Source organism: Salarias fasciatus, chromosome 6, assembly GCF_902148845.1.
Source record: "Salarias fasciatus chromosome 6, fSalaFa1.1, whole genome shotgun sequence".
NCBI lineage: Eukaryota > Metazoa > Chordata > Actinopteri > Blenniiformes > Blenniidae > Salarias > Salarias fasciatus.
The window spans coordinates 19,697,880-19,718,307 of record NC_043750.1 but is presented as its reverse complement, the minus strand read 5'-3'; the positions used below and the strand labels follow the sequence as shown (position 1 = coordinate 19,718,307).

General features: G+C 42.0%; 2 protein-coding genes across 2 annotated transcripts; one reads left to right on the top strand and one right to left on the bottom strand.

Moving 5' to 3' along the window:
* Positions 1-3: 3 nt before the first annotated feature.
* On the bottom strand, positions 4-11,861 carry arhgef38 (Rho guanine nucleotide exchange factor (GEF) 38). Its single transcript, XM_030092994.1, has 14 exons — positions 11,484-11,861; positions 7,499-7,683; positions 7,165-7,282; positions 6,929-7,076; positions 6,822-6,839; positions 6,535-6,734; positions 6,250-6,383; positions 6,025-6,129; positions 5,752-5,874; positions 4,687-5,055; positions 4,461-4,598; positions 3,760-3,961; positions 2,231-2,535; positions 4-680 (listed from the first exon to the last, which is right to left on the bottom strand). Exons 1-14 carry the CDS (start codon positions 11,698-11,700, stop codon positions 498-500), a joined length of 2,445 nt encoding a protein of 814 aa, XP_029948854.1. The 5' UTR covers positions 11,701-11,861; the 3' UTR covers positions 4-497.
* A 3,256-nt stretch (positions 11,862-15,117) lies between these two features.
* On the top strand, positions 15,118-19,789 carry ppa2 (inorganic pyrophosphatase 2). Its single transcript, XM_030092995.1, has 12 exons — positions 15,118-15,360; positions 16,606-16,670; positions 16,758-16,802; positions 16,891-16,944; positions 17,491-17,610; positions 17,738-17,824; positions 17,898-18,024; positions 18,500-18,627; positions 18,716-18,801; positions 18,944-19,013; positions 19,095-19,134; positions 19,308-19,789. The coding sequence occupies exons 1-12, from the start codon at positions 15,162-15,164 to the stop codon at positions 19,328-19,330; spliced, it is 1,044 nt and encodes a 347-aa protein (XP_029948855.1). The 5' UTR covers positions 15,118-15,161; the 3' UTR covers positions 19,331-19,789.
* The last annotated feature ends 639 nt before the right edge of the window (positions 19,790-20,428 follow it).

The following is a 20,428-nucleotide window of genomic DNA, read 5'->3' as shown; positions in this document are numbered from 1 at the left end:
TGTTCAATCATGGTAGTCACATTTATTCATAGTGGAGGTGATAAAATATGTAATAATTTTCTTCATTTCAGGACAAATAGATGTAAAACACTGTAGAAAGCTTCACATATATTTCATTATAAACTCTTCATTTGTAACATATACTTCATCTATAAATCAATCTGTACAAACTTCAATTTACACAGAAAATTTGCTTCATGAATGAATCACTTCATTTTCAACTCGACAACACTGAAGTCCACAAAGTGCCCAGCACAGTGTCTCATATCGCCACTGTTCAGTACTAAGTGCCATTATTTAACTATCGATGCAGAGTAGATTCAACTACAACACTTTAGGTTTGATACCAATGAAAATTATTTCTGAAGAAATGTAACGTGTCAGAAAATCCAAATTCAACCGTAAGGGACAAAGCAGCTTTGCACATTATTAAATATTGTCACACTGACGCACAAACCTCAATGCCCAAAATGTGAAATGTCTGGCAGGTTCGTTTTTTATGCATAGGACATCCTGCCAAGATAGTTGGCCGGGACGTATCCCTTTTGTCCGTTGGCCTCAGCCAACCACCACTCCTTATTGCCTCCCAGGTCGCTGAACTTCAGGATGCGGACATGCTGGTACTCCTGCAGGGTCAGCTCCTGGTCACAGCGGGCTTGAAATGCATACACGGCATAAAACTGTGGAAACACACACACACAAAAAGTGATGTAATCAGAAAGAAAGATCTTTTATTTCTGAATGAAAAAGACATTTTCTTTTATTTCCTCACACGTGTGACTGTCTGCCTTGGCCCATACAGAGAGAATTCAATTCGAACATGCATTCTTGTGTAAATCCAGAAGGTGGCACTGTTCATCAACCTAAAATAGAAATCTCTGCTGACAGTCTCCTGACCCTGGTACTACGCACTAAAGGTTTAAGACCATTAAGTGTTGTGGTGTGATGAAGATGAGTTTTGCATTACAGTCACATCAGGTGAAATAATGCAGAGCCCAGTGACTCTGACTGGCAGCTCCTTCTCCGTGTCATTCTGTTCAACCCATTTAATTTTAATGCAACCTAGACAGACACAGCGGTGCAATAAAATGTGTTTTTATAGAGATAGATTCTCCGCTGACCTGCTGTTCTACACACACTCATAACTTATAAGTGACAAATGTCTCTGTGAGGATTCACATCTGAATATGACAACCCACCGAAGCAGAGGCAGAGCGTGGGTCTCAGTACAGAGGGGGCAGAGCATTCTCGAAGGGCCCTTATGATAGTAATTTCACCATTCAAATACCTCATCCTACCATCAAACAACACACTAATGCTCACTTTTATTGAGCCAAGCAAACCTATATGCCTCAGAACGCAGAATAAAGTCACAAACCAGTTCACAAACTTGTTCTGAAGAACAAATACACTTATGCACACACACGAATGCAGCCTGACAGCTGTCGATCTCAGAGCGCCGCTGTCCATGGTGCTGAAAGCTCAGATAAAAAGTCACAGGCTACATCTGTACCATCTTTGATACAGCTTAAATATAAAATGAACACAGCTGGTTAAAAGTTACTCAATCTATTCAGATAGATATAGACACAGCTGTTTTTTGGAATTCAAGTATATTTGAAAAAAAATAGACTCGGTGGTCTCTTATAGTTGAGAGCAACACAAGGCACATTCAAATAGGCAGGTGTTTAAGACCACAGCATTCTGATAAAGATAATATTTTTGAAGGTTTCACTGACTCACCAGTGGCTCCGATGTTAGGTTTTGGGTAGTACCGCTAGCGGCTAGCATAGTGTTTAGCATACTGTTTAACTTCCCTCCAAAGAGTTCAGATCAAGTGCAAAAGAAAAAACTCGTTCATGCCGCACAGCCAATCAGCGCTGGCTTACAGCTCTGATGCATTCATGGACAGTCGTAAATTAAGAATTGGCAAATTGGAGCCCACAATCATATGCGTATAACTTCTCATACACACTGCACATTTTATTATAATAATTTATTTCTGATTAAATGTGAACACATCACATGAAACGGGGCCCTATGACCTTGTGGGCCCGGGGGGACCGCCCCCTTGCCCCCACTCTGGCTCCGCTACAGCACCGAAGGCATTAGTTCGAAGAATTTCTCTACAGTTGTGTATGTGTGTGTGTGACCTGTGGCACAGACTATCTTTGTCATGGTCCTTTGCATAAACTGGCACATACACTCTCTCTCTCACACACGCACACACCTGCTGTGCCTCTGAGTCCAGTGTGACCTCCAGGTCCTCGGCACTCTCCAGCTCCCCCTGTAGACCAGAGAGTGTGGAGCTGCTGTCAGTGGTATTCAGGTTGAAGCTTCGCAGGCTGCTGCTGCCACTTCCTGAAGTCACAAACAGACTGAAGTCGTCAAAGTCCTCGTCCACCATGACAGGCGGTGGTGGCGGCTGCTGCTGTGGCTGCTGCTGCTGCTCTTTGGCCTTCTGGCCCGATCGCTGTGAGTCCCTCAGAGGGTTGTACTGCTTCAGGAACGTGGAGTAGACATAGCCTTGACTACCTAAACACACAAATGAAGTTTGTCAGGATAAATGACATCTGAGTCTGAATTTTTCTGTTTCCTCAAGCAAATTTGTGAGAGTCGAGTAAACACATCTGTGTCTGTTGCAACCTGCATGATTGACTTGACTGGTTTTAATGCTGATGTCCTTCCTGATGCCTCAAGGTCAACAACTGACCCGCTGCACCACTGGAAGGAAACTATACTTTTGCAAAATGTGTCAACAGAACAGAATGGAAAATTAAAAAAAAAATAAGAGTTTTCCTCATATGTTAAATGCCATGAAAACCAGATATATTTCCCCAGAAGGAAAATAAGGAATGTTGAAAGTGATAAAAGAAGAATAAATATATACTATATGTAAAATAAAATATTGCCCCAACCATGATTACATGAAATGTCCGGCATTTCCTGGAGATTAATGCATGCTTATGACTTGGGACTGAGATGCTGGCGGCAGTAATAACAACCCAGCAGTGTGGAGAGCACTCGCTTTCTTAATCTTGAGAGTCCAGTAAGTAAAGACTGTGGAATATGTAAATACTAGGCAAGCATATTCATTGTGTTGATATCAACAGAGGGACGAACAACAGCTCTCCGGAATGCTTGTTATCCCAGAGGAAAAGACAAGCCTGTGAAGAACGTACTTCACATCCAGAAACATACACGTAGTTTTCTTTTTTTTCTCGCACTAAAAAAAAAGACCTTGTTATTGCAGCGTACAGAGAGGAGCACAAGCGCCATCTCTCCATCCTTGTTTCTGAATACCCAGAGGGAAAGGCTTTGTACTCTAAGTAACACTGCCGACAACGTGCGGCGGTTTGTTCCAAACAAGACGCTGGGATCTCAGGTGCGTGTGCGAGACGTAAAGGGGAGATGGAGACACGCTCCGGAGCCGGCCCCGTTGTGAGGCAACCATCTCCGCAGGCGCCGGCAGCCAGCTCCTGGGACCCATTCCCGCATGCTGACTTGTCAGCGTTGGAAAGTAAAAAAGTTTGCGGAATGCGTTGCGTCTGGCCTCCGTCTTCTCGCAGACCCGGGAGGATTCGCGTCCCAGCGTTGTTCTGGAGTAAAACCCACGCCAGTTACGCCTGCTCCAGATCTACAGCGTGACAGCTCACTTCACCCGGTGTGTCTTACAGTGTGACTGTGTGCAGACGCCTCAGCCTCGACGGCCTTTGACAAGTACACAGACACACACGTGGCGCGTGCGGGCTCGCTTGCCTCCGGTGTGAACCAGCCAGCGACTGCTGCTGCCGAACGGGTCGGTGTCCTCCAGCAGGGCCACCAGCTCGCCCTCCAGCAGGCTGAGGTCCTGCTCCTGGCAGCCGTTGCACTTCCTCTTCAGCTGGTACAGGCGGCTCTGCGGGTATTCCGCCAGCAGCCTCGAACGCTGTTCCTCGGTTTGGTGCTGCACCTCCGGCACCTTGAGAACAGCACAACAAAAAAAAAAAAAAAAGAAAAAAGGTGTGTTGGTGTAAATATTTGAAGTGGGTGTCTGGAGCGTGGGCACATGCAGGAGAGATGTTTGTTATCAGAACATGAGGCTATTAGGGAGAGCCTGGAAGGTAATAGCACCCTGGGGGTAGGAATTTCAAGCAGACCTACTCAAATACACTTTTATACATGTGCAGGTATGTATATAGTACATACGTGTGCAGCTAGCAACACACCACACAGGTCTCAGTAGACTGATTCCTGCTGGAGCTTTGGATTGCCAAGTGCACTGCATGATCACAGCCCGGAGCCGGCGTCTGTGTCTGCTCTCGATAAGACTTGGAGCAGCTCATTTATGGTTCAGAAATTATTGAGACGTTGCAGAGGAAGTCGACAGAGCGCGCGGGACTCTCGTTTCAACCTGATGTCTGTGAGGAGTTTACAAATGGGTCCACCACTGATCAGAAGCACTGTTTCTGCATTCTCACTGCTATTTTCTTGTCCCGTTGTCTCTCGAAGCTGACTTTCCGCTCCATTAACTTCTGTGCATTGTCCTTGACAAAAGTCAGGTTGTTCAGCTCGTCCATGATGCTGTTTTGCACTTCAGCTATGTTTGATAGCGGAGCCTGCAAATGGAACAAAACACATTTCCCTTTACTCAGAACAAACTGACACTGAGGTCTGTTTAATTGAAATGAAATGAGAGCTCCTTACCGGCAGCTGACGGATGGACGGAGCACCAACCAGCATGTTGCTCATCAGTCCTCGCAGCAGAACCACTAAATACGTCACGCTGTTGGTCAAGATGGCGTAGGCGGCCGTGTTGAACTTCTGCAGCTCCTCCACCAGCAAAGCGTTCAGGGCCTCGTAGTCCCTCCTGGCGGGACCAGGCGGCTCCTCTAAAACCAGCGAGGGAGAGGACGAAGTGGTGGAAGAGGAGGATGAGAAAGAGGAGGAGCGCTCCAGGCGGCTGCAGTAATCCAGCAGTTTGTCGTAACGTTTCTGGATGAGCTTCTGAGGGGCTGTGAAGGTTCCCTGCAGGGCGGCGAGCGGGGTGAGGACCAGGCGCTCCATACTGTCTTTCTGGAAGGAAGAAGAAAAGGATGACGGTAAATGTGCCTATTATAACTAGTACAAGTGCAATATGAAATGCACTAGAATGATGTGCAACACTTTGTGAAGTAGATAAGCTAAAGTAAACTCTATCATCACTTGTACAGGGCATTAGCATCTAAATGAACAGGAAGGAAGGGTACTGTTAGTCACATAAGAGTCTCCATCTTTCATACATAGAAATTCATGGAAATATTCCTTTATCCATGTTTTCCAGAGAAATCTTTCACATGTAACTGTTACTTTTGCTCTTCCACATGCTCCTATATCCACTCATTTGGAGACTGGGTTGAGAAAGAGCAAAAGAGAGAGAGTCAGCTGCAAAAAAATAAAGTAAAAAGCTGGGTGACCATGAAGTTACCTAAGGACAGCGAAGCCCACAGAGGGAGGAACGGCAGGAAAGAAAAGTGGGGTAGCGTCACTGCAGGATCCAGCAGCACGGTTAAAAGCAAAGAAGTAGAAGATTAATAAAATGGATATAAAACAGGTAGCTGTGGGCGAAGTGACAGACGACTCACAGTCAGAGGAGGTCAAAGAAGAACAGGATGGTGAAGCAAGGACAGCGAGGAGGACTGAAGATTTGGAAAGAAAGTTACAGAGCAAACCGAATTAAAGTCATAAATCTAATGTCAAATTCCCTGAAGTCCCTACAAAATTCATACTTACAAAGTGCTTGTAGGGATCATTGCCATTACAGTGCAATGAGCTTGAATTTGTGTCAATTTTGTTTGAGTCTTTGCTGATATTTTTCATGTCCTGCGCATTCTGAGCAGCCACAGACACCATTTCCTGCAGGAAGGACATCAAGCAACAGTCTTTAGATCATTCACACTAATCTCTGAATGAATGAATGAATAATAATAATAATAATAATAATAATAATAATAATAATAATAATGATAATAATAATAATAATAATAATAATAATAAATGAAAAACCTGAGTATGCTGCAGGCAACAGTAAACGTTTTTGACCAGCTGTCTCACAGCTTTTTCCAGACAGCGGAACAGCTTCTCCTCACGATCGAATATTTCATCCCTCACCTTGTCGAAACAACAATCCAGATACAAATATCATGTCAGTTTTTTGCTTTTATTAAATCAAATATGTTTTATGATTTTTTTTTTTTTACAAGCACATCGTGGTTATTCTCAGTCATTTACCTGTGGTTCCACCCCAGTGAGGATCTTGAGATAACCAGCAAACCTGTCTCCTTTCTTCCGAATAGAGTGAATGTTGAACTTGTTCAGTTTTCCTCTCAGTGTGCCTTCATCTTCCAACCGCTTGTACTTCATTACTGAGGTCCAAAACACATTTACAGCACAGATAAATACCTCTATGACCACTCCGAGTTCACAAGTAACAAAATCCCTCAGTTGTCAAAATACATTTTGCTCATGAAATCCTCACATGAAATTGTGTTTGTACGCGTGTGTTTTTGTTTTTACCTATATCTTTACGTCTTCTAAACTCATTGATGTTGACGTTTATGATCTTGGCCAGGGTGAAGGCCTCCTGTAGCGGCTGGTGGTCAGGGTGGTCTTCAGGTGTGGCCTGCCACAGCTCCCCGAGCAGCAGTGGATACTTCATGATCCTCTGGACGGGTTTGATGATCAGTGAACCCATGTCTATCAAATTAGGTTTCCCTCTATTAAAAAAAAAAAAAAATTATAATGTATGAAATCATCAAGCTGTGAATGAAAACATGATGGACATTTTTGGGATGGCTGCTTACTCTTGGTCGTAGATTTTCCTGTAAAATATGAGTGAAAAATAAAGATTATAAAGACACAGTCACAAGCTCCGTGGCCATATATGTTAGGAGGAAGTGGCTTTACTTACTTCAGTTCAAATACACATGCGGTAAAATGTTGTTTGATTTCTTCCTCTTTCTCGTAGGACTTGAGCGACATGTTGGCGTCGTCATGGTGATAACAGTAAATCTTGTACACATCTTCTAAAGCTGCCTTCGCCTGGATAAATACTTCACCTTCAATTAAAAGCAGGACACGTCAGCGGTGGTTAAACACTGACCACATCAACAACTGAAATTGACCCGAATGATTAAAACTTCATACCTATGATGACTGCCTCTGGATCGGGCTCTGCCACGGCCTCGTGCAGCCGGTGAAGAAGAGCTGCAGAAACCTCACACACTGTCTCCATGTTGGTGAACAGTCGATCGACATCCATAACCTGAGGGACGAGTCCGAACATGAGGATGAAATGGGAATGAAATTAAATCAGTGTAACATACAACCTGGTTCTTCTATGTTCAGTCAATCTTCTGTCACAATATCAAAATTGCACACAAACACATTCACATCTCATATGACCTTGGGTTGACCTTTGTGCATATGGACATTCTCAGTTTGAACGCTCAACACTACGCCGTCATGAAAGAGAGTCTACCTGCAGATTCCGCAGAGGCTGGACCACCTCTCTGATGCACAGCTCAAGGTCAGTGAGGTAGTCCTTTTCAGTCTGCACAAGCTCCTGGATGACCTTGGCCCTGCGCTTCATCTTTCTCGTTCGGACTTCCTCTGGTTCCAGAGCAGGAGAGAGAGGCGTGGACAGGTCGTGCGACGTCATTTTCTCTGAAGGGGAAAACGGTAATGTTACAAAGAGTCTGGAGCGAATGATGTGAGTGCATTGTTGTTGACCTGATCACACATTCTTGCTGTAATTGTTGCATCTGGCCGACGGGCTCATAGAATATCGTGAACGCCAGGGTTCCACTGTGGTCTGAAATTGCAATTTGAGAAGGAAGAACATTTTTTGCCAGCATTTTAAGCTGCTCCTGGCACGTATGCATTTTCTGAAATGTTGGTAAACACCCCGGCTCTGTGGACTGTGCATGCAAAGAAAAACATACATCTTCTCGAACACATCCCCCTTGACGCCTGAACGGTATTCGCTATTTCACAGTGATCTAATTATTTTGACTTGAATGCCAAAAGGCCTCACTTAGCATGCCAGTCAGGCTCACATCTCTGCTTTTTTATTGCTCCGCCGCCTAATCAGTCTGTGGCTGCTCTGCACTTTGCATGGCAGGCAGGAGTGTCTGCTGTGGGAAGAAGGATGCTTCCTCGCTGTCTAATCGACGCCACGCACCGCTTCCTCCTCTGGGGTTGGGGGGAGAGAATCGGAGGAGGGGGGGGGGGGCAGACGGCTGCAAAGCCTGTGTCGAGTTACGAAACTAATCGTGCCGCTGATGTAATTCTACAGCATGCTCAGGCGTCCCATCTGCTCACACTCGGTGTGTGCGTTAGTGAGTGTGTGTGAGGGGAGATAGGCTCATGGAGACACACACACAGAAAAATATAAATACGTTCATCATGACTCTTTAAATGGTTACATTCAAGGCAGCACATAGTGTATTATATCCATTATATCATGTAGCCTAATGATTCTTCCAAACCTTTACACACCTGCTGCTCTAATATATTCTCCTAATTATACATTCTTTATATTAGTTAAAGGTTAAATTAACAAAAAGACCAAATATTTCAAGGTGTAACTCTTTCAGTTGCATTTCAAGGTCATTTTTAATGGCTTTAGGTATGAAAGCAGAAAGCTGCAGATGACAGAAAGGTACATTAACCACTGGCTGCCCTTTGTTGAAGTTAACTAGAATGGATCGTGTGTGTCTGACCGCTGGGAAGTGCTTCCTCATGAATGCGAGCTCTGTGTAGATTATGTTAGCACATGAGTGACTCCAGCAGGGATCTGATTGCATTCCCCTCTCAACGCTGCCGCCGTATCCTCCTCTCTGTTCTTGCAGTGCTGTCGTAAAATCTGAAGTCGACTTCTGACGAAGCTCCATTGTAATCAGAGTTCGTGGAAAACCACGAGATGCATTTTCAATGCTTCATGTTCACCTGTTGTGCTTTTACACAACTCATACTTTTAATACATGTCAGGACTTAGGATTTAGATCACAACAGCATTTTATTTAATTTTATCATCTATGCTTCAAAAAACACTATTTTGCGATTCTTCAAAAACATTTGAAATGGTTTTTTTTCCACTGTGCTCTTGTAGGAGTCTTATTCAGCATTAGGAACACTGACTCACTTGACTTGTGATGAACGTTTCACTAATCTTTCAAGAGCATAACAAAAGGTGACGTGTCTGTTAGCTTCCTGTGTGAAAATAAATCCCAGAATACCTGAAAAACTCCACCCGTGAGAAAAGTCCCTTTGCAGAGAGGTCAGGTGATCTATTTTGATGGATTATTGGGCGAAAGCACATCCAGTTTTTAACCTGATTTATGTTCTGTATAAAGTTTTGCTTGATTATATTGTATTTATCATCCTGCAAAGTAAAATTTTTGGTGAGATGAATAGCAGAATGTTAGAAAAGCATTTTAAATTCTACTGTTCCACTTGATCACTTCAAATCAGCTCTTTTAAAATCCAGTGACACGCTCTTCATGTTTTAAAAAGCAAAATAAAACATGCTTTGACCGATCAAGACGAGCAACATTTCTCCCTGATTTATCCTCTGCCACTATAATGACAGGTGAGGTATGATTACCAACAGGAGTTCCCATGAAAGTGGATACAGGCCTTTTCACCACTGAACCCAGTGAAAGGGATCCGGCGGACGAGCCCAGAATGAGCAGAGAGCATGGATCACATATCACCATTAGGAAAAATGACACGTTAGACTTTACCACCCAGTCAAGAGCACAATGACGATTTGGTATTAAAAAGACACAATAAGTGCTACTGGATAAAATATGCTGAATTTAGGAGGGAAAAAAAAATTCAATCGCCTTATTTTATCCTGAAATAAGTATAATGAATTTTCACAGTTTTTAATCTTAGTACTTGTGCTTAAAAAACTTAAACTCAGAGCATAAAGTTTGTAAATACATGCAGAAAGATGTGTTGACCCTTCATGTGCGTTGTGAGAGTAAATCATTGTCCGAACAGTCTTTGTCGTTGCTGTAAATAATTAGACGTACTGATGTCATGTTTCCATGGCTCTGCGACTCGACCAACCTGTTTGACGATCATATGGGAACAAACTGCAGGGCAGCAGCTCACATGTTTCCTCTTTCAGTGAAGTCATCGCTCTGTCAATATTTGCATTGGTATTACCACTGTAAATATGTAATGCTGGAGGGCTCAATTGGAAATGGGCGGGTCGCTGGTTTACTGAAAACAGTGCTGTGTTTTTAGTAACTTTCTCCGTCATCGTGCAGGCTGGTTGAGAAAACAGGGTTTAAAGAGGTTTGAAGAGTGCCTCATTTTCAGATAAACAAGTCGTGTGTGAGCGCGTGCGTGTGCTCTAAATTAGTTAACTCAACAAAATAGTTATGGGGCCTTCTCTGAAATATGAAGCAATAAATGAAGTCCTTACAATGCAGAAGTTTAGAATATGATTTGGGTTCCGACTGATGTTGAACAAGAATGTTATGTTTAGGCCTGCATTGAGCGAGTAGATATAAAGGCTGATGAAAACGTGTGTGTGTGTGTGTGTGTGTGTGTGTGTGTGTGTGTGTGTGTGTGTGTGTGTGTGTGTGTGTATGATCAGGTGAGTAGTAGGTTCCATTCAGCTAGTGTAATCATGGTGTCATTAGTTGTGTTGGAATGCGATGTGTATTCTCTTCACAGTTGAGGAAATCAGAGAACAAGTGGCACAGGAAAGCCTGCATGCTTTGACTAATCTCTGGTAGTAACCCATTTTGACGACTACTCATGCAATTTTTCCTGAAATGCAGCATTCCCAGTCGCTCGCAGCTCTCCGGACAACGGGCCGAGCCAGTTATTCAGAAACGTGGACATGTGTCGTGTATAAAAAAGACTGTGTCAGCATTTGTGATGCCTGTTTTTTGTTTCACTGCATTTCCCCATCAAACTGGTTTCTACTGCACACAGTGAGACTGTATGGAGATACCTGGTTGGATGTTGTTACTGTGAACTAAGCGGCGTACTCTCGATGTCTTTCAAAACTGTGATTTGACTTGATGTTGAAAATGAACGTGTAAGTGGCTTTTAATACCCTCTGTCGTCTTGGCCTTGTTTACCAGCTGGTCTGGAAACCGTCTCAGGCCACTCCTCTGTGCCTGAGTTTGCAGCACAGTTTGCATATGTGGCTTCATCCCTGCGGGAGTATCTCCTTCTCAACACATAGTAACACAACAGGTGCCCGGTATGGAGGGGCATCGACTCATTGTGTGTCTGCAAACATGATCGTGTTAAATTCAGGCTCTTAACCTCTGCTGGTAGAAGATAACTCCCATATTCACACATGTCTCAAAGCTCCTCTGATCAGCCACACATTTGCAATGTAAAGAGGTGAGAGACTCTCCAGCTGAGTGTTGACTCACATGTGCATAAATTGTTGCCATAGTTTTGACCCCCGGGGACATTATGATCTGATGTACCTTTAAGTTTGGCGCTGTACTCCGTCTTGTCAGACTGACTCCTCCTCACCAGCGTCCCCAGGTTGATGTCACCTTTGGCCATATCGTCAGGCACAATGGTGTCCGTCCGTCTCCTCTCCAGGTAACGCAGAAACACAGGCCGGTTCCTCCTCTTTATCACCCTCTCCTTCTCTTTCTCCTTCTCCTTCTCGGCCCCTGCGGCCTCTTTGGAATCCATGGTGAGGCCCTCAGATACTTCTGTGCTTTCGACCCAGTGAAGGAGAAAAAGAAGGGAAAAAAGCGGGAAAAGAAAAAAAGAAAGAGAAGCAGAGATAGACAGAGGCAGAGAGAGAGAGAGAGAGCGAGAGAGAGAGCCTGGGAAGTGCAACAGGTGTACTGTTCACTGTGCACCTGACTGCCAGCTCTGCACAAGTCATGCAACTCCTCCCTGTGTCGACCTGTGAAAGGTAGCCACGCCTCTTCAGGACGGTGCGATGCCTTCGTCCCTTCAGGTCATCACATTGATCCATGAAAAGAAACTGGTCCTTCTTCTCTTTTCTGGAAAGTTTAATGACTTTGAATAAATGTATTGTGGAGTAAATTTAGGAATTACACTTAGGAGACACATACAGCCTTTTCCTAATAGAACAAGAATGAATATTTCCATAACAAATACAACGAATATTGTTTTTCAACAAGTCAGGTTTTATATTTCTTCTGTTAAAATTGTAAAACAAACAGAAAACCAACAAATACAAAGATACATAAATTTGAAAACACTGTTCATCAGCACACTATGATGATCTGAGTTCATTAAAAAACATATTCTGTTCCTTGTCAGAACAATGAAGAGATGCATTTCCACCTCATTGACTCACCTAACAAAAGCTTCCATTGTTTTCTACACTTCATCTGCTGAGAAGTTCGTTATGTTTCCAGTTTCTCTTTAACAGTGGCAAAGTCATCATAATTTTAATTTATTTTTAATGTTTTTGATATCGAAATACTAAAGAATATACATAATAAAACATAATAATACACAGTAATTAATAGTCCGCATTATTTTAAGTCTTGACCTTGAATCTCCCCACGGTCAGCTGAACAGAGTCATATAACTACACCCAGAGCTCCACAAACACACCTGGCTGTACGAAGGCTGTGGGTGAGTAAAAATGAATGAATAATACATTTGAAGCATTTTATGCGCCCATCTATATCACCTCTCTCCAAACACTTTTGTTTCTGCACGTAAACTCACCCAGCAGGGAAAATTCTTATTCACTACTGAATCAGGAAGGGCTGGATGACAGTCAGGCTCAACAAATAACCAGCTTTTCCTCAAGAAGCCGAGCAAAGCTTCAAATCCACAGCAGTGAGCACTGCTGAAGGACTCTTCCCTTACTTTCATTTTGAGAAAGTGTGTGAGAAAGATACAGGAGGTGGGAGCGAGTGTCAAAAAACACACGCTGATGTATTCCGGGCCTGAAATAAAATTCATCGCAGTGCTTGTTTTTATTTGCTTGGGTTGAAGACTGCTCCTACATGAAATACTGACCAAAAAAAAAAAAAAACAAATTGCTGTGCAGAAGTGGTTCGAAATCTCGTCCTGTTCCAGCCTCTTGTTTGGGACCTTTTAAAGCAGAGTTTGTATGTTCTCCGTGCGCTTGTTTAAGATTTCTCTGGACAAACCAGCTTCCGCCCACAATATGAAGCTTTTATTTATTTCCTTTATAATTGCAAGAAAGATTATCAGTTTCTGTTAACCTGAAGAGACACCGACCTCCTGTACAGTCTGTATCCTGATCTGCACTCTTTGCCGCCGGCTCCCAGTGAAACGGACTAGGCTGAAAGCAATGCAGACGATAGACGAGGGGATGGAGCAAAAGTCGAAAGGCTTTCATTCCAACAAAAACAAAGACATACACATCAAATTGGGATTAGATTAGAAGAGATTGAGATTAGTGCCCTGAAAAACCACATGTGCCACAGCAATGGGAGAATAAGCAGTTATTCTAGCTGAGGTGTCAGCTCTGTGATGCAAGTCGCTCTGCCTCAGGGTTCCTGAGGGATATTATGTCACTGTGGGGTGTGTCTTCGATTGACCGGTTCAAATGAGAGGTGCATCCTCAATGAATTCTTGCCTCAGGGAAGATTGTTTTGGCACTGAAGCTAGTAATTAAAGTTGGACTGTCAGAAGACAAAGGGAAAAAGCCCTGAGTCACATTTGATTTAGTTGATTTAATGCTGCTTCACAGCTTTCCCTCATAGTTTGTACTTAATCGGCTGTCGATTCAGAGCCTTCCAAAGTTTTTTTAAAGTTAAATCTGACCAAACTTCAGGAATTGAAATGATCCACAAGTTTGTTGAAATCTTCACTACAGGAACTTGATCTACAGCTCTCCATCATGGTGGAGTCACTGTGCTCTGACCTTCACTTTATCATCCATGCTACAAGTTTATCTCAGAAAGCTTCTTTCTTATCATGGTGAAATGTGCACAGATTAATCATGGCCTTTTGGCAACAGTTTCAAAGAAAAGCAGTGACTGTTTTTTTTTCTTTTTATGGCAGCTTGTGGGTCATTTGTTTGAACAGGACTGAAGCTCCGGAGCTATAAAAAGAAAGACAACAATGTGGCTGTGATGGGTGATGGCTATGATTCAATGGATACGCATGGACTTTGATCTCATGGAGTATTGTGGAGATTGCAGCCGTCAAATCAAAGGAAGGACGAAAGGAAGGAAGGGAGAAAGAAATACTGTTCTGTAGAATAAAAAAAAAAAAAGAAAAGCAGTAATAGCAAAGCTATAAGGTGTAGACTTGACTTCATTTTCTGCTTCTTTAATGGTTTGGATCACAGTATGCATTGCAACAAAAAGAAAGAAAGAAAGAAAGAAAGAAAGAAAGAAAGAAAGAAAGAAAGAAAGAAAATAAGGGAGAGAGAAAAAAAAAAGGAATTACAGATCCAAAGCTAGGTGGCAGTAAAATGTAAAATAAAGCTATTCCACAGAGCAGCTCAAGTAAGAAGTAATGTCAAGTTAACATGAAAGACTTCCACTGAGACAAAACCTTTACTTTCAGAATAATAGCGCAACATTTAAAGCAGTCATATGTGCAATAGCATTTATTTATTTAGTTTGCGTTTAACGGAAGAACAATACATTGGTAATCACTCCATTACTTCATTTTGTGTGTGGACTCCATCCAACAGGGATGATCCTGACTGCCACCAAACCACGGAAGACACCAAATTTATTCATTATTCATCACTGTGATGGGGAAAAAATGTTTCCTCAGACACGTATCACCGGAAACTGTCCAACTTTGCTTTGTTCAGAGTACATTCTGTTTATCTCGTTTTGCTCTGTTTGCAATTGATTTTTCTCCAGAGATTTCAGTCTTCCCCCACAGGAGGTGTGACTGTACTGTTGGTCCAGTTAGACTTTCAGCCCATTCAGAGTCTCAGTTGTGAATGAACTTCAATAGTTTATAGAAGATGTCTGGATGGAGACTGAGTTTAGAAGGGATGTAGTGGTGAGAATAAACTGTAAATAAAAGCTTCAGCAGGTGGACGGACGGGAGGAAACAGCGGAGGAGAGCAGGCCTTTACTCTGAAAAGCCGCCCCGCTGCTCTGCTCTCGCCCCGGGGAACTTGACGCGGGGAAGACTCGGATCATGTGGAGGAACCAGGAACCGGGAGGATGTCTGTGCTGAGCCCGCTGCTGCTGCGACCCCCGCTCGGACGCTTCTTGACCGCTCTCGGCGCAGCCTCAGCTTCTCGCAGCAGACTCGCCGCACCAGCAGCAGCCGCAGCTCACGCGCTCCTCCCCAGGAAGAACATGCATTACCAGACGGAGCAGAGAGGACAGCCCAATTCCCCCGACTACCGCATTTATTTTAGTAAGTTTGTAGCCGCCATTGTGAAGGGAAGCGCGCGGCAGCCTGCAGCCCTGCACGGCGCGTCTCCATATGTCTCAGCGCGTGAGTCCTGCAGGTCAGCGTTTGACCTCTGAGAGGAAAACTCGGGTGTGTTTCCTGCCTCGAGCTGCTCTGACAAGTTAGCTTTAGGCTCGAGTTCTGCTCACGTTATCCGTCTTTTTCTGGTGTGTTAACACGCTCACACACTGAGCTAAAGTCAAGAAAAAGCTTGTTGTGCGTCCACCTCACGTGCTGCTGCTACTTCCGGCTGTGTGGTCACGTGACAGGAGGCTGGCCATAATACAGTAGTGTAAAGATCGTAAATGTATGAAGTTTCTACATCCCTGATAAAGTAGAAAAATATCATTGGATTTTATATCTTTGGTGTTTTATTTTTTACAAAACAATTCTGAAACTCAAAAAAAGTTCAAATCATGTGTGAATTTATGTCACACTGACTTTTAATAGTTGTACTTGTCTTCTCATCCTCATTATTTGGTTTATTGACGTTATTTAAAGTGATTGAATGCATGTTAATTTCGTGATATCAACAATTGTAATATACATCCAGGAAAAGACTGAAATTATTGCAATACATTATTTTGACATGCGTTATTCATATGAACATATTTGACAGGACAGTGACAGCGTTTTAAATACGATTAGTGAGATTATTCCAGAATGAATTTTCTGGAATTAGGTAATGAAGTTATTGTTGATCAGATGACAGCCTTAATAATTTAATAGTTGGTGACCACAAAACAGAAGCACAAAAATTGAGTGAAAATGACCAAAAACAACAAAGTCAAAAAACTCTGTTTGCTGTTTCTGAAAGCCTTCTGGTGAGAACTGCAGATCTGCATAATCAGAAAATAAAATCCAAACAGAAAAATAGTATGACAGGAGAAGACCCAACTATATTAAAGGTAGTATCCTACTTACAGGACCTGGCTATAATGAAGGAAAATCAGGACAGAGCTGCAAAACTAGAAAATGTTGCATTGCTTAAATTTCTTACTGACATAAAATCAGAATTGGCCCGTAAAATAAATGTAAAAGATTTAGTTTTTAATTTAAACAGTGAATGCTGATGGCAACTTTTCTAATATGCAGAAACGTATCAAAGAAATCAGAAGCTTAAGATTACTTGAAGTGGAGGTGGATATTTTACTATTTTACAATTGCATTTTTGTTAAGTGTTTGGTGTTCTCTCTCTTTTTGTTTTAGAAACTTCTGAAGGGAAATACGTCTCACCATTCCATGATATTCCACTAAGAGCAGAGACACAGGAGGTAAGTCTATCAAACCAAAGGCTGTCATATTTTGATTAAATTTTATTTTTAGATATTAATTTCACATGTTTTTTTATCTTTTATTAGGACAGTGACGTGCCAGCTAAGAAAATCAAGAAGAATGACAATGAGGTATTTTACAACTGAAAAAGACATTTACACCACATGAAGCTGTTCACTGAAGCCTGTATTTTGATTTTGCATTCTCGTGTCTCTTCAGGTGCTCTATAACATGGTTGTTGAGGTTCCTCGATGGTCGAACGCTAAGATGGAGGTATGCATTGATCTGATGCAGAAGTGTGTGTGAAGGGTATTATATTACACAGTCTTACAGGTTTTACCGTGGACAGAAAAACCCATGCTCATCAAACTGAAATTACTTTTACATGAAATAATATTAAAGGTATGTATTGTTAAAGGTATGTCTTGTCAGTGATGTATCGTTAAACTTTTTTCACAACTGTTTTGTTATCACTTGGTTTAACAGAAGATGTTATATTGATCGAAGCTAATGAATTTTTTTTCTAGAAGTAGAAAATCTGTTTTCTAATATTTTCCAGCTTTAAGTCACTCACCACAAGATGTAAATTGTTGATCTTCAAACTTCTGAGGCTGCTGTTTGTGAGCTAGTTAGCCCTGTGCTCATCCACTTTGTGTTGTCTTGTGACAAAAATGAATGTAAATCTGACTTGTATTCTCGCTTATATTGCTGCATTGTTTTCACACCAGACCAAAGTTGTATTGTAGATTTTTTACAGTACTACACACACAAACATTCATCACTTTCATTGTTCACTTTAATCATTGCTTAAATTCCCAGATTGCGACGAAGGAACCTCTGAATCCCATCAAGCAAGATGTGAAGAAGGGAAAGCTGCGATATGTGGCCAACATATTTCCTCATAAAGGCTACATTTGGAACTACGGTGCACTCCCACAGGTGCGGAGAAAGTTTTCAGTCAAATACTTTAAAAGCATCTTTATGCTTTAATTTATTTTGTCAGTTAGTTGTAAAATTTTGAATAAATTGCTAAATTGCATTCTTTTGAACTGTTCCTTGGATAAAGACATGGGAGGATCCAAACCACAAAGACAAAAACACAAACTGCTGTGGTGATAACGATCCCATCGACGTCTGTGATATCGGCACCCAGGTAAAGAACCATCGAACTAGTGGCACTCAGTGATACTTATTGATACTTCATGATGATCGACTGTTTCCTTCAGGTTTGCTCTCCAGGTGAGGTGATCCAAGTAAAGGTTCTCGGCATTTTGGCCATGATCGACGAGGGAGAGACGGACTGGAAAGTTATTGCCATAAACGTTAAGGACCCAGATGCCAAAAACCTGAATAGTGAGTGTTTCAAACTGACAGACACGGGTGATTGCATGTAATGACAAATCATACTTTTCACAAGTAAATCCTACAGATACAACAAAATTCTGCATGCGTTTGCATCGTTGATGGTTTTCAGGCCGGGTTGTGTCTCTGTAGTTACAACGCAAACATGCCGGGTTCCCTGCAAAGTTTCCATCAGCAACACTGTTTTATTTACATTTAACATTTTTTTTATCCACCAAATGTGTGTGTGGCCTCAGGGCTGTGCTCTCTGGGTGAAGACCTCTTTATATTTATGTTAAAGCATTCTTACCAGTGAGCTGTGGTGGCCTAGAAGTTTGTGGGTTCGATTCCCACAGCTGAGAGGTCACCAGTGTGAGCAGTGTCCCCCGACTCACCTGCCAAGACTTGTTAGGAAAGAAATGCAAACAATCTTCATGTATGACAATTTTGAAAAAAGGTGCTCATTCCCTGAATGTCTTTTCCTCAGCTCTCGAGGACGTCCGCAAGAGCCGTCCAGGCCACTTAGAAGCCACTGTTGACTGGTTTAGAAAATACAAGGTGCCTGATGGAAAGCCCCAAAACCAGTTTGGCTTCAATGGAGAATTCAAGGACAAGGTGTGATAGTTACGAGGCTGCAGTTAGATTTTTTTTATGCTTCAAATGTGAAATTCAGGAATATTTCCACCTTTCTTTGCTGACGCAGGACTTTGCAGTCGAGATTATTGAGTCCACTCATGAGCACTGGAGGGCACTAGTGCAGAAGCAAACAAACGCTGGAGGGATCGAATGGTGAGTAAATTGACATTGTGCTCCAGTGGTGTGTTTATGACGAAGCTTCAGGACAACTGCTACGAAAGATCTTTTGCGCAACACTTTGCATTTGTAAATAATTGTGAAAGTATCACTAACTCTTTTTTTTGTTGTTGTTCAGCAAAAACGTGTTGTGCGGTGACAGTCCATTTAAATGCAGTGTGGATGAGGCCCAGCACATTGTCCAGGCGGTAAGAACGTCCACAGCTTAGGTCAAATCGAACACAGTGGCAGCGTGTAAAGCTGATATATTCTATCTCTTGGTTCTCCAGGCCCCTGCATTTGGCAACACTCATCCTGTGTCTTCAGATGGTCAGTATCTATCAATCGATGAAACAAACTTTTCTTTTATACATTACAGATGATGAAATGTAGCTTGAACCGGTTCATGTTTGATTCAGTTTGAAAGATAAATATTGACGTTTGGTGTTTTCTGTCATTTGCATTCACACTATTTGTGATGTTGTCTTAAATCTCCTGCACAGTGGACAAGTGGCATTTTGTCTGAAACCCTCAAAACGAGATGGAAACCTTCAAAACGTCTTCACGTCGAATGAAGAAGTTCCATTTCTCCTGCATTTTTTTTAATACAACAAAAGATTTATTTTTGGTAATCTCGCAGGCTCACTTGAATAAAGTGCCACAATGCCATGTTAGTTTGTTAAAAACAAATCTCTTAACAGTGTAAGTTAAGGTATTGACGGCTGTCCAAAGGGAAATGTGTCTGTGAACATCAGGTTGATAAAATGCTGGTGACACTGCTCATGATTCAATTGAGTTTTCACAAAACAATTGATCCCCTTTCTACTAGATGGTAAAATACGATGGAAACAATGCTTCTGTGGTCGGTGACCATCATGCACTATTTTATTGTCAACTGTATTCTGTGTTTTCTATCAGTCACGTACATAATGGCATTTGTTTGTAAGCAGGTTCCTCTTGGTTGATTTAATAAAGAAATGGTGTAATTTAAGTGTGATTTTTTTTTCCTTCCAAGTGTGTGAAGTTATATTGGCATTAACTTGGACTAACAAATCGGATAGCTTTAAATAAATATACATTTTATTAAAAAAAAAAAAACACCCACATGTCAGCAATATCAGGAATGATATAATAAACAGCTTTCAAATAAACTGCATTCAGTACATTACAATACTTACAGTATTAATCCTCGATTCAATGTTCGTAGCATACCAAACTTCAGGAGAACTAGGGCAGCCTCAAAAGTAACACGACAGCTGATTTGACCACTTTTTTTCTTTTTTTTTTTCTTTCATACCTTTAGTGTCTAATGGCAAGAAGACCAAGTGTGTATGTGTGTGTGTGTGTGTGTGTGAACTGCTAGCTTACTCTTGGAGCTCGGCACATGTAGTGCACTGTTACAGCCCAGAAAGTCATTCAAGTACGGTTGACTTAACTCAGAAAACAGTCTGAAGCATCTTCAAGTATGGCTATGCTTTAAACCCGCTATTTTTTCTTTCCATGCCTTGGCTTCCTCAATGACAACCTGCTACTGTAGCTGGGTCCTGTACAACAAAATGCAACACTTCTGTATGAAGATTTATTTTACAAAACAGTTAAAAAAACAAAACAAAACAAAACAAAA

What these genes read in the sequence shown, in the direction of transcription:
- arhgef38 (XM_030092994.1), bottom strand. Translation starts at nt 11,700, where the DNA reads ATGGATTCCAAAGAGGCCGCAGGGGCCGAGAAGGAGAAGGAGAAAGAG. An exon ending in CTGGCTGGTTCACACCGGAG is followed by an intron (nt 2,536 to 3,759) that starts GCAAGCGAGCCC and finishes TTGTGTGTTTAG; the next exon opens with GTAGTCAAGGCTATGTCTAC. An exon ending in TGGACTCAGAGGCACAGCAG is followed by an intron (nt 681 to 2,230) that starts GTGTGTGCGTGT and finishes GTGTTTCCACAG; the next exon opens with TTTTATGCCGTGTATGCATT.
- ppa2 (XM_030092995.1), top strand. Translation starts at nt 15,162, where the DNA reads ATGTCTGTGCTGAGCCCGCTGCTGCTGCGACCCCCGCTCGGACGCTTC. An exon ending in GGTCGAACGCTAAGATGGAG is followed by an intron (nt 16,945 to 17,490) that starts GTATGCATTGAT and finishes TTAAATTCCCAG; the next exon opens with ATTGCGACGAAGGAACCTCT. An exon ending in ACTACGGTGCACTCCCACAG is followed by an intron (nt 17,611 to 17,737) that starts GTGCGGAGAAAG and finishes CCTTGGATAAAG; the next exon opens with ACATGGGAGGATCCAAACCA.